The sequence below is a fragment of the Nannobrachium achirus genome, assembly GCF_963921795.1.
Source record: "Nannobrachium achirus genome assembly, chromosome: 17".
Classification (NCBI taxonomy): domain Eukaryota; kingdom Metazoa; phylum Chordata; class Actinopteri; order Myctophiformes; family Myctophidae; genus Nannobrachium; species Nannobrachium achirus.
Window position 1 is genome coordinate 22,120,620 of NC_137824.1, and position 13,368 is coordinate 22,133,987.

Below are 13,368 nucleotides of genomic sequence, written 5' to 3' on the forward strand. Positions count from 1 at the left end.
ATTAATGTCAGCTGGTTATGGTAGAAATACTGAGTGAAACCCCAGCTCCAAACACACTAACATGCTGATATGTCCACACTGGTATTTATTATCCCTGGCCTGCTTCATTTGGTGACAACATTTACCAGATTATTGAATTCATAAACATCACAGTTTTCAGTAGTTTCTCTAACTGTCAGATTGTTTACCTTCCTGCTTTTTTTTTGCCCCACCCCCTCTTGTACCTGCTAGGTTGTCTAGAGTTGATTGACACCTGGATACCCAATGACATTGCTTTAGACAACTGGTTAATGCAGCTGTCAGTGAAATGACAAACCTCTTGTCTTTGATGTTTGATGATCTCAAGGTTAAGAGATCAAACACTCAAACATTTAAAGTGTCAGTAATATGAATAATAATAATACTAGTAGATTGGAATGTAACAGCATTGGAATGTTAGCAGCATATTTGTCTATCGTTGGTTGTGCTGTAGCTTGAAGTTATTTTAGAAATGAGTCTTCAAAGTAAAGAGTAGAATGGGATTTGAACGTACCACCTCAAGATCATAACTTCAGCGCCCTAACTCAGTGAGCTACCTGCTACCTGTAGTAAATAGTATTTTTTTTTATCATTAGAGAAGAAATAAACACTGATAGAAAAAGAAGAAAAAATAGAAACAAGACTCTTAACATCAAATGTGTTTATAGCCGGGGACCCACAAGCCCAAAAGCTCAAGGAATAGGGTAGGACCTGTGATTTTCTGCCATACTTTTTATTTCTGTTTTATCTATTAGTTTGGACATTAAGGTCCACAGAATGAGAGGCCTGCTCTGCCGGAAACATCGCAAAAAAAAGGTTATGGCCATTTGTATATTCACTGTCCCATTGACTCCACTAGAAATATTAAAAAAAGGAAAAACATCTGCTTTAATTAGCATGTAAGGGGTCAAACTAGGGGTTCTTCATGATTTTGAATCCATTGCAAGCATTTGTTTTGCATAAAAAACATTGCTTGGGTTAACTTTCGGCAGCCCAAAACTGTGAAAAGTGGAAATAAAGTGATGACTCATCACTTTTGACTGTTTTAGGGAGCTAATATGTAGCCCAAGGAATGTTTTTCATGCAAAACAAATGCTTGCTATGGATTCAGAATCATGAATGGTTGTTTGAGCCTAGTTTGACCCCTCACATGCTAATTAAAGCAGACTTTATTTATTTTTGTGATATTTCTAGTGAAGTCAATGGGACAGTGCTATTTTCAAATATATTTTTACATTTTATACGTTATACATAATGAGTACTTTTACTTTTGTACTTTGTATATTTTGATACCTTTTGCACTTTTAAACACATTAATTTAGTAACCCCCGGCCTATAGCCTTACATTAAGACGCATTCTGCCGAGACTTTTGCATTGTGACGTTGCCGTCCCACGTCACAATGCGGAAGTCACTGCAGGAGCATAATGTAAGGCTAGTAACCCCCCACAGTGCATGCAATCAAACAGAGATATTCATTTAAGTAAAGGATGGTTACAGTCATCAAATCCATTTCTGTACGCCTACCTTTTGCGTTTTTTTTCAATAGTTAAAGCACAAAATAATGCGTTCCCAGTCTAAATGGGTTAATCAAAATGAGTTAATCAAACTTTCGCATCCACTGGGCCGAGCAAATAAGCAGTCTGATCACTGGGGTTTGTTGACTGTTGGTAGGTGCACCACAGCACCAGTATGATCAGTACGCATGAAACTTGTCCAGTGAGAAAGGTGTGCGATTAAAATGCGTTAATTATTTTAATTGCGTTCATTTTCTTATTACTGATTTAGCATTAGATAATATTATGTAGGCTACTGGCCAAGCAGACCAACAGCTCGTTTACACTTTATTGAATAAAAAAAGGTGTCACTGTTTTAACAAACAATAAGTTATTGACAATTAAAATTCTATTTTGAACCTTTACGTATGCAAGGGAACCCAACCCAGTTATTCTGAGACAACGTCACAAATAAAGACCATCTTTTAAACTGACCTGTGTCCACTGGGGAGAAATATCACTCACAGTTTCGAGGAGACAGGGACATGTGGAATGATTTTCTTTTATTGCGCGATTGGTCATTTTTTCAGACGACAAGGCTCCCCCCAACATTAAAACAAACCACATACAAAACAGCACACCCTTGTTGCCATCAACAGAAATTTAATAAGGTAGTGAAAGTACATAAACAGAAAGTAATGAAGAGTGAAGATGCAAGTTATGATGATGTCAAGATGTATAGGATGAGCTCGGATGTCAAAGCCAAAAGTAAGCACCATCGTCATGTAGTCAGGAAAAAGGCCATATTTCAGTAAGAAATATTCTCGAAATGGAAGGATGAGAAGTTAAAACATGATACAAGAGGATTGTTATCACAGTTTTCAGACATTTTCTTTTACCAACTAAAAAAAAAATAACAATATCGGTGTAGCACTACTTTTATCATGCAATTTACTTTAGTAAACCTTCTGACACACAGACAAAATATACTTAGAACTCAATACATCTCTGTCCAGCAATAGTCACAAAGCCTGTAATTTATACTCTTTGAATGTGAGATCCCTATCAAAAATAATATGCAGATTTTTATTTTTCTTAATATATCTAAAGTGCAAGTATTTATCCATTTTTATTCAATGCTTTCTGTAAGTATAAAATACAAAGGAAAAAAACAGCAATATGTTTTTCCTGTTTACATGTTATATTTTTCTGAAAGGAGGAGCATCATATATAACAAACCATATATATATTTATATACACACACACACGCACACACACACACACGCCACAGATAAAATATTTTTTTTAAAGATACAACATATTATCTCATGGGGATGGTAAAGGGATTTTAGACCATACGGTGACATGGGAATGATGGGATATGTTCATTGTGCATTGACCCCACCCCTTAAACTCCAGGATCCATTTCCCAACATCTTTATATCTTTACATTTTAAAGAGCCTCTTTTATAATTGTACATAACAGTTGTCTGTACAGTCCGCCAAAATGTAATGGACCCATACTTTGTATATGTGCAAAAAGAAGTCATGTCGAATGAGCTACTTGTGAATAGGTATGTGATGATGAATCATCGAGCGCTTGGCTTTGACCGGAGGCTGCAATTGGCGGCGTGGTTAATGTGGAACTTTTGAATGGCCTGTGTGAAAAACGACAACACTGAAACTAGGAACAGAGATCAGACCTGCAAGTCTGGAAACATCTTATGGAAGTTCAGTTAGTGTATTTTTCAGTTTGGTAAAGACAGATAGATACCACCCTCATTTGTCTTGTGGAAGTTTGCAGTTTACGTCATGTACATGCAGTTGTTTCAATGCGATATTACACACGTTTAGTCCCCTGTAAAACACAGGTAAAACAAGTACGTAGACTAAATACCTACAGATGTGCCCATTGTAGCGGTCCCTCTTGTTAATACATGCATGCAATAGTTAACTACTGCAGCATTGTATTGTATAGGCCTAGTTATGCCTTAACTTTTAAATGTTCTACTCTTGTCTGTAGTCAAAATACGTAACAAATAGTTTGTTTATCACTGTGTAAAAGAATGGTTTTTCAATATGGCTGTTCAGCTCGATTGTACAATAATTGGAAAGAATGAGTTGCAGTGGCTACTACAATATTACTGGACAAAGAGATGTATGATAAAGTAGTGGTGAGGGACTTCTATAATGGCTACCACTGTATATGCGTAATAAATCAAAAACATGTCTCTTCAGTACAAAACAACATGGGTGCACCTTCAGCCATGTACACTAAACTGACCCAGAGCTATTGATATGGATTCATAGATTAGACCACTCACAATTTTAAGAAAGCAAGATGAAAACAAACAAACAAAAAATAAAAGATAAACGTCTGGTATCTGCCCTCCATTTAAAATGTTAGTCCATATGTTGTTTACGGTGTAATGTGGGTAAAACATGGCTGCCAGGTCACCCCACTTTGAACCATGACTATAGATGGTTCTGGGTGATCTGAGAGATCTAGACACACCGCGTTGCAATGGATATACATCCCTACCGATCCAGCCCTGGCCCCGAATGATGGAGGAACCCTGCACATAGAGTCCACACTGAGAACGCAACTGACCCAATAGCACCTTGTGATAGCATTTTGAGACAACAAGACAACTCGTCTTTGTCTTGTTTGGTCTTTGTTCAAAAAGAAGGTGTGCGTTTCACAGAGTTTGTAATCTATAAGCAGATTTAAGCTCTTTATTTGGCCATTAGAGAAAGAGAAACTGAGAAATGGATGTGCGGAAATTCCAGTTTTCTTGTTGCTCAGAGGAGGACTTCAAATCTAAAGCTGGTACACTGTGGGAAAGAAGTGCTGCTTCACAACCAAATGTCCAGAATCACAGTGAATTTAACTTGAATCGCATTGACCTCAAATGTGCTTTGCTGTGCACAGTCATAGGTAGAGTTTGTACCTTTTGCTTAATGTAGTAAATGGGCTCTTGGCAATCAACAGGGCAGTGTAAGGTAATAGATCTTCAAGAGGCAGAGAGATTTCCTATTCTCTACAACAGAGATACATCCATTCTAAAATTGTCTACAAGGCTGGTAGGCGCTGGTAGGCTGCTGCTGGAAAGCCCTGAAAGTGTTAAGCCAGGCTTTGTCAGGCCTTTCACTAACACTCAGACCCAGACCTAGGCCAAATAGTCCAGCTTTGACTGGATTTATTTGGGGGAAAGGGGGTCATTTTTATTGGATCACCTGCCATAGACATAGTTGTCAAAACAAGGATTTAGTGGTACATCTGACACTATTTTGGCCCAGGTGTGCTCTGTGGGCATTTGCCTCAGCTTATGTATCAGCCATCCATGCCTGTCAGGCCCCAGACTGCAACTACATCAACTGTTCTTATCCAGATGTAATCTATAGCTAGAATCCATGGACTGGCTTTCCCCTTCATGCCAGCTAGACGGCATGCCACCCTGTCAAGCCCTGTATCTTGTGTTTGGTTGTGTAAGCTCGTCTAAGCCATCCTGCCCTACAGAGCTTTAAATAAAGCTCATAGGTGAACTAACCACTTGGGGCTTATTGATTGTTAACTAACGCTTCAATTAAAAAGCCTTAAGGTCAATCTGGTCTAAAGTGAAGAATGGGTTAAGTGTCTGTGAGACCATGTGGGAGAAATTGCCAGATTTGGCATGGTCAAACGTAACAGGCATTTGGGTGAGCTTGGCTCTATATAGACAATTTTTTATAATACTTAAAATCTTCGTTTTTAGTTAGAAGAGTAGGAGAACCCTGTCCACTATCACATCAGGGGTAGGAATGTGTATTTCATTGCAAAAACAACAACAGATTTCCTCTATCCTTCTATCCATTTTGGTGGGATTGATCCCTATATCCTTGTTGGACTGAAGCCATGGAAGTGGTTAGCTTCAAATATTTAAAAATCTTAGCTGTTCAGTTCTCCTGTTTTCAATCACCGCCCCCAGGCGAGAGAGGGGTGACACTCAAGCTCTAAATGCACAGTTCATTTTCCAGCTTCAAATTACAAGAGGGCTTGTGCAGTTCTAGACCCTATTCAAAATACTTTAGGGGCCTCACAAGCACTCAGATAGCAACAAGAGGCCTCAGCAGGGGGAAATGCTCTGTGTGTGTGTGTGTGTGTGTGTGTGTGTGTGTGTGTGTGTGTGTGTGTGTGTGTGTGTGTGTGTGTGTGTGTGTGTGTGTGTGTGTGTGTGAGAGAGAGAGAGAATCATCCTTGGACCCTAGCCTCCAAGACACTATTCCGTTTTAGGATAGGCCATTGCAAGGGGCTAGATGGGTCTGAGATAGAGACAATTAGAGCCTCTAAACAGTCTGCTTTGTGTGTTTGGAGAGGGAGAAGAACGAGGAACGAGAGGGCTTGAGTCCCTTGGGTGATTCCGTACTAGGGGGTATAAGACACCCGAGCTAGTCTACGCGCACTGAGTGACAGACAAGGCGGCCTACTGGTTTACAGAACATGACAGTAAGATACCTCACTACTAGTCGGACATTTTTTTTTCCACTTAGAGCAAGTGCTAGAAGAAAGACTTCACATTTCAGTAAATATAATGCAGATTTATCAACCTCATCTTCATGCTTTCAGATATCTATTGATCACATCGCCTATACATATTCTCATCTTTTTAATAGTCTATACATGTGATACAATGCCGTGATTGGCACGTACACAATATTGCACACTAGTATGAAATGTCCTGCACTAGTCACTAGCTCCCTCTCTGCCATGGGGAGTGGGGAGATCAACATGCTTCGGACAACATAAGGTGGAGTATAGAACTTTGAAGGAAAATTAATTGCATCATAATAATAATAATAATAATGCAAAAGTGACATAATCTTGAGCGGCGAGAACCCCCCGGGGGAACGATTAAGGGGCTGTAGCACCATAAAGAGATAGATACTGCCTTGTCCTCGCACTGATTAGGCCTCTCCATCCACTGGACTTCACTCTGGACTGACTGCATGGGACAGGACCGGCCTGGTTGGCTGGCTGGCTGGCTGACTGACTGACTGACTGACTGACTGATTGCCTGCCTGGCTCTTTCTTAGCATCCATCTCGTCTCTGACGAACAGCCGTACTTGGCCGTTCCTGATTGTTTCTTTCTTTTCCTGTGGTTTTACTTTTACGTTTACTTTTTTTACATCATGGTGCACAAGGTGTGCAGAGCCACCCATAACATCTCCAGATAATTCTCCATGCTCACCCTTAGCGCTGCCACAGGCTGCAGGACCATATCCTGTACCATTTTCCTCGGTTTGACCAGTTCCATGGGAACACAACTCAAACTCAACTCAACCCTCTGGGAAAGACTCCCAGCAAACCGCTTTGGCTTCACCTTTGGTGATGTTCCGCACTATGGCTGTGCGAGTGCCACGGCCCTGGCCTTACTTCTTACCCACAGCACTCATAAATGGAAACGTACAGCGGTCGAGGTCAAAGACCATCCACGTGAGGACACGTAAACGAGTGGAGTGTATAAGGCACCAGGTTGTAGTGACGTCAGAGAGGATGCTTTGCCCGGGCCGCTGCGGCTTCCAACATCCAGCCGCGCCAGCGCTACGCTCATGCATCTATTTTTCTTCTTCCTTTTTTTTTTTACACGCCTATTAGTGCTCCCAGCCTCCCACAAGTGGACTGTATGCTTTTGCATCCCCCACTCACCAGAGGAAAAGAAAAATTAAGAAAGAAAATACATATAAACCCACAGAAAACGTGGGCATCTTAAAAAGGATTTTTTTCTTTTTCTTTTTTTTACAGCTGATTCACAAAATCATAATTAGTACATCTAAGTTAGCACTTTTTCATTTAAGTTTATATGGACATGGTGCAAGAGGGCTGATATTCAATAGTAGCATAGAGCTAAATTTATCCCCTTCATTGAGGTGCAAACATATAGGCTATTTATTCTGAGTTCTAACCTTTATAATGACATGATAGAAATGCTTTAATTAGCCCACTACGTTTTTAGATCAAATTAAACACTATAGCCTACTTTGCCAAACTTCTTTTTCAAAACATGAGCCTACGCATGCTGACAGGTGTTTACAGGCCTGTAGTGCGTTTCTGCAATTCATACACTTTTAGAGCGCTTTCATATTTATTCTGCGTACCTTTATAATAAACTATACATCTGGTATCAGGTTTTGGTTTCATAAAGTCCATAATATATTCTCTTTGTGCTGATGTCAAATATTCGTTCCCTCTGACGACTGTCATTTTACATAATAGACCTCTAGGTTTCGTTTTTGATTGAAATCACATAGCAGGCCTTCATCTCTTGAAACCCCCTTTTTTTACTCTCGAAATAGCTTTGATGTGTGCAAAATCTGTCGTTTGATAGAGATACAAACACTCTCAGTTCATTGTCATGTAAATCAAGTAGGAAACAGTTCATATCTTACAGTTCAGTTCTTGATAGCAGCGGCTTACTGTTAACATGGTTGGTAAGTGGGGTGACATCCAGTAATGAGCGAGCAGACAGCCAGAGGTGCTGCTTTTGACTGTGGAGGTTGTGTTGGGGTGCATGGTGATTCCCTTGGAATTCTCTTTCTATTTTACAGTAAAAGTCTGATTCATTTTTCTCTCAAAATTCAGTTATGTTTATAATTTTTCTCTTTTTTTTTTAGTTACTGTTTTTTTGTTGTTGCTTCAAATCCTCGTCAATCATCTTCTCCGTCGTCGCCCCCGCCGTGCATCGGGCCCTCAGGTAGCAGTTCGGAAGCCCGCTTCTCTCTACTCCTCTCCTGGATCTTCCTCATCTCCTCCGCGTATTTACAGAAGGTGTTGCCGAACTTGGACCACACTTTGCACGGAACCGTGATGGAGTTCCGGTACGTGGGCTTCACCTCGCTGACCCGCATGAACACCCCGTACTTGTTGGAGCCCACGTCGAAGAAGAACCGCTTGTTGTCGACCGTCAACGAGGTGCCCTCGGGCAGCTCCGCCGGCTCCTCGTCGATCCCGTAGTCGTCGATGAGTTTGGCCAAAGCGTCGCGGAACTCGATGAGACCCTGCGCTGGAAGTGCGATGGTCTGGCCTTGTGCGCTTCCCAACCCGGGCCCCCGATTAACGGTCTGTCGGATCCTCAGGAACCGCCCCCTCTGGTTCTCTTTCAGATCCATGTAATATTTCCGATTCTCCCGCACGAGAAACTCGCTCTTGAGCGCCCGCCGCGGCTCGTCCTGCACCAGGTCCGGGTTGCTCGGGCCCAGCTGGGCGTAATGTTCGATAAAGTCCCCCAGATAGTCGCGGAACTCCACGGCGACCGACATAGAGAGAGTGAGGCGGCTCTTGTTTCCCCCGGCCCCGACCTCGGCTATCTTTAGGAAGCGGCCTTTAGCGTTCTGCTTGACGTCGAGGTAGAAGCGCTTGTTCTGGATGTCGACGCGCTTCGAGGCGAGCTCCTCGGTGTCGTGCTGCAGTCGAGACGCGGCGCCCATCATCGCGCCGCCCGGAGGCAGCGAGCCGGGGCCCGCGGTGGGCCCTCCGTGGTCACTGCCACTGTCTCTGTCCGCCATGATGCTGCCTCCCTGCTTACCTTCCACCGTCTCTCCCTCTGCCTGCTGCAACCTCGACTGACTGCCCGTCAAAACCACTCCGCCGCTCTATCGCGAGAGGACCAGAGCCTTCTAGGAGAGACGAGATGGGGAGGGAGGGAGGGGGGATGAAAGCACTGTAGTCGCATTACCCATTACCACCACTGTAGTCCCCTGGATCAGCGGGATGCGTTCAAGACACTCGTGTTGTCTTTGCAACAAAAAATGTAACTTTATCCCATTTGAAAAGATACACCAGGGACCCCCATGAGAGATGAGATATTTTTTACAACTCTATAGCGATTTCAATTCAATTCAATTCAATTCAATTCAATTCAATGGGGCTTTGATTCTCAACCATTTTAATTTCAAGGACCCCCAGTTTGACATGGATTAGGCCATTTAATGGGATTTCTATCTCTGAGACCCTAATTTAGGCTATTGTAAAATCAATCTTCATGTAACTCTGGGAGTGTACAAAATCTACAAATGGAACCAATACCCATTTTTACACAGTTACATACCCACATAAGGGATCATTTTGTCCTAACTATCATTTACCCCACTTTGAGAACCAATGCTTTTTCCTTTAGTAGGTCTACTTTGCAACTGAAGTTCACCCCCCCCCCCCCCCCCCCCCCCCACACACACACACACACACACACACACACCCACCCATGTAAACCTAAAACACTGCCGTCTTAAAAGACAGACAGCAGCAGATTTAGTCATTTAGAAGATGTTTTGGTAACGATAATCCACCAAACGACATATTAAGATAAAAAAAAAAGAAAAAAAGAATAATAATAAAAGGGACAAATAGAAGAACAGGTGAAGTAGCCTATATTTGAGGGCTGCCATGGGACCAGTTGGGCGTTTCAGCACCAAGGACAGAGAACATATAGCTTGGCCCTTGAAACAGCCTGAAGGAATGATAGTTTAACTTGCAGTGGTGGAAAGTAACAAAGTAATATTACTTAAGTACTGTACTTAAGTACAATTTTGAGGTATTTGTACTGTACTGTGTAGTATTTCCATATTTCAGTACTTTTACTTCTACTCCATTACATCTCAGAGGAAAATATTGTATTTTTACTCCGCTACAATTATTTGAAACTTAGTTACTTTGTAGATTTGTATTATTATTACATACTAGAAGCTGGGCCGCCCTTCGGGCGGCCCAGCGTCTAGTCGGCGACCTGGCCAACTCGGAACAATGTAAATAGGGAATGAATGCCCCGCCCTTTAATGCAAACCCCATTATACCTGTTTTTTACCTGGTCATAGGACCCGTTTTGACCATCTGTCTGCCTGTGTCCATTTATGCCCATATATGGAGATATCTGTATCTGTCTGTCTGTCTGTCGGCGTCCATTTTATGTCCATAAATGGAGATCACTGCAGTTATAGTTCTGGGTCCATTTTATGCCCATATATGGAGATATCTGTCTATCTGCGTCCATTTTATGCCCATATATGGAGTATCTGTCTGTGCCTCCAACTGTGTTGCAGACACAGTGCCGGTTCCCCCTTTAATGCAAACCTCATTATACCTGTTGTCATAGGACCCGTTTTGAACATCTGTTTGCCTGTGTCCATTTATGCCCATATATGGAGATATCTGTATCTGTCTGTCTGCGTCCATTTTATGCCCATATATGGAGATCTTTGACCATCTGTTTGCCTCTGTCCATTTATGTCCATATATGGAGATATCTGTATCTGTCTGTCTGCAATCCATTTTATGCCCATATATGGGGGCATTCATTTTATGCCCATATATGGAGAACGCGCGTGCCCGTGGGACGAACGGTTCTCGAGATACGCGGATTACATACATACATACACAATCACAGATACGCGGATTACATACATACATACACAATCACAGAGATTTTTTGTTGACTCATGTGGCGTACGTGATGTCAGAGCCTTTTATGAAGTGATGTCACAATGAGTCAGAGCTTTCGCCGATTTCCTCCGGAACAGCCTGATGTCAACAATCAACCCCGCATAAGGAGATTCCGAACGTTTCGCGCCGGTTCGGGAAAACCGCGCGTCGGGTCGGGTCGAGACCCGGCACTGCACTCCGTGCCGTGGCGGGGAACGCGCGTGCCGAATCTGAAGCCGGTGGGACGAACGGTTCTCGAGATACGCGGATTACAAACAAACAAACAGACAGACAGACAGAGATTTGTCGCATTTATAGATAGATTACAAACATACATCATTCAGCCTTATAGATTTCGGCCATTTGAAAATAGAAGATCTATAATATCATCACTGCACGACTTTTAATTTTGGTACTTTGAGTACATTTTGATGCCAATACTTTTGTATTTTTTTTTACTCAAGTACATTTTGAATTCCAGACTTTCGATCGCTTTCACTAAATAAATACATAAATAAATAAATAAAGTTCTATAGAAATGTACTTAGCGGTAGCCCATAGTTGGCAATCTGACCTGACACGACTAACATGTTGATGTTCGACGTCTTCGTTCAGCTAATTTAAGAATGGGAAGGTAAGCCCGTTTAGGTGGCGCTCTTGTGAAGAAAATAATAAAGAGGAAACCTCGCTCAGGGAGCAACAGGGTCACGGGAAGGTCTGCTGTTTCTTGTTGTTAGTCTATTGTATTTCAGTTGCTTCTAAAAACTGTTCTATGAATCGTCCTTGTGAAATCTTTCTGGAAATAAATCAATTCTTAAATTACATCAAAATAAAATATACATATTAATTACAACAAAATAAATTCATATAGGCCTATATACATATATAACAGCACCATGGACAGATAATATAGTGTGCATACAGCGAGTTTCAGAGATCATTCGTCCTTCTTAACGTCCCCAGCAACATGTGTTATTTGCAGCATCACGACCATTTTAACCACTGTATCCATTGATGGGCATACAGTACATTAAATATTCAAAAACAGCAGATCTACAAGCTCACAATCTTGTACCTTTTGAGCTTTATAGCCAACACATTTGAGAGAAACAGGGAACAGGGAGAGAGACAGGGGGTCCTTGGCAGAAAAGACAAAACCTTTTCAAATGGGGGTCCGCGGCCAAATACACATCGATTTGGGGGTCCCTTGACATGAAAAGGTTTGAGAACCACAGGGCTATTAGCACAAACTGTAATATACGAGGCTATAGGCATAGTATTCCCTCCCGACCCACACATGAAAAACACAAGAAAAATCATCCATGATAGTGCAGCATTTAAGATGACAAAACATGCTGTCAGCAGAGCAGCTGCCGGAGAGTGAACAATAATATCTAGTTTGAATGTGGACGATTCTCAGCATTATCTTTTCTGGATCAGGGCGCACTTCACAATCTTGACCACAGCGGTCAAGATGGGTGGGTGCTAGCGTGCATTTTCAGCGCATTTTTATTTTAATGATCGATCAATGGATTTTCCAAGGATTCAAAAAAATCAAATGTATTCTATAATGGTATAAGTTTTGCGTCAATTATTTTGGGGGGCCACATACAATAACCTCCAGGCCCACCAGTGGTTTGCATGGACGAGATGAACTTTGTGACCTTGTAGACTTGGACAGTGTTGCAAAGGTAGCCGGAAGAGAAGACATGTGGTCTCTGTCCGTGGTCCTGACATTTCAGGACCATGGACAGAGGTTCAGCCCTCGGTGAGGGGGTGACGCGAGGGGGAATCTCACTGGTGAGAAATGGAAGTCCTCGGTATATTCTTAGTTTTATTTAGTGAGCCTAATCTAATGCCTGTGGTTTTCAGTGTTAAAGCACTCAACTTAAGAAACTCTAGTTAGGCCACAGCCTTGTATAGGCCTATTACATTTTTGCGTATGGGCCTAATAATGGTGGATTTAAGTGGTGTTTTCTGCACGTGCTTAATTCTCAAAGGATTCTACTTCATGTCCTCAAAAAGCAACGTTTCCCCCGTGATAAAGCAGAGCTTGCTGACCTCTATCGAAGGGCGATTGGTGGGCTCTGTTGTTGAGAGAGAGGTAAAGGCGAATCTTGTGAATGACTTGATTGATGGATACAGGGAGGGAGGGAGGGACTGGTGTGGCGATGGAGGGAGGAGGGGAACTTGTGGCCGCCGTAAAAAGCCTGATCATATTTCGCAGAGCTTACGTTTCATTGGTGGAGATGTATTCAGTGAAAATGTGGTTTTATTAGCTGTAGCTGAGCAGGATATGGAAAATACCATGGCAGAATCCCCCTGTCACCTATCACAATGTTAAGTTAATTGATCACGTGTTGTACACTTATAGGCTATACAACTGTGCAATTATTTGTGAAT

General features: G+C 42.1%; 1 protein-coding gene across 1 annotated transcript; it reads right to left on the reverse strand.

Annotated features, from left to right (window-relative positions):
- Window positions 1-2,175: 2,175 nt before the first annotated feature.
- On the reverse strand, window positions 2,176-9,106 carry purab (purine-rich element binding protein Ab). The gene has a single exon (XM_080745826.1). The coding sequence runs from the start codon at window positions 9,054-9,056 to the stop codon at window positions 8,199-8,201; it is 858 nt and encodes a 285-aa protein (XP_080601952.1). The 5' UTR covers window positions 9,057-9,106; the 3' UTR covers window positions 2,176-8,198.
- Between the last annotated feature and the right edge of the window lie 4,262 nt (window positions 9,107-13,368).

Bases quoted from the DNA above. Each gene is read 5' to 3' on its own strand.
- purab (XM_080745826.1), bottom strand. From the start codon at position 9,056: ATGGCGGACAGAGACAGTGGCAGTGACCACGGAGGGCCCACCGCGGGC.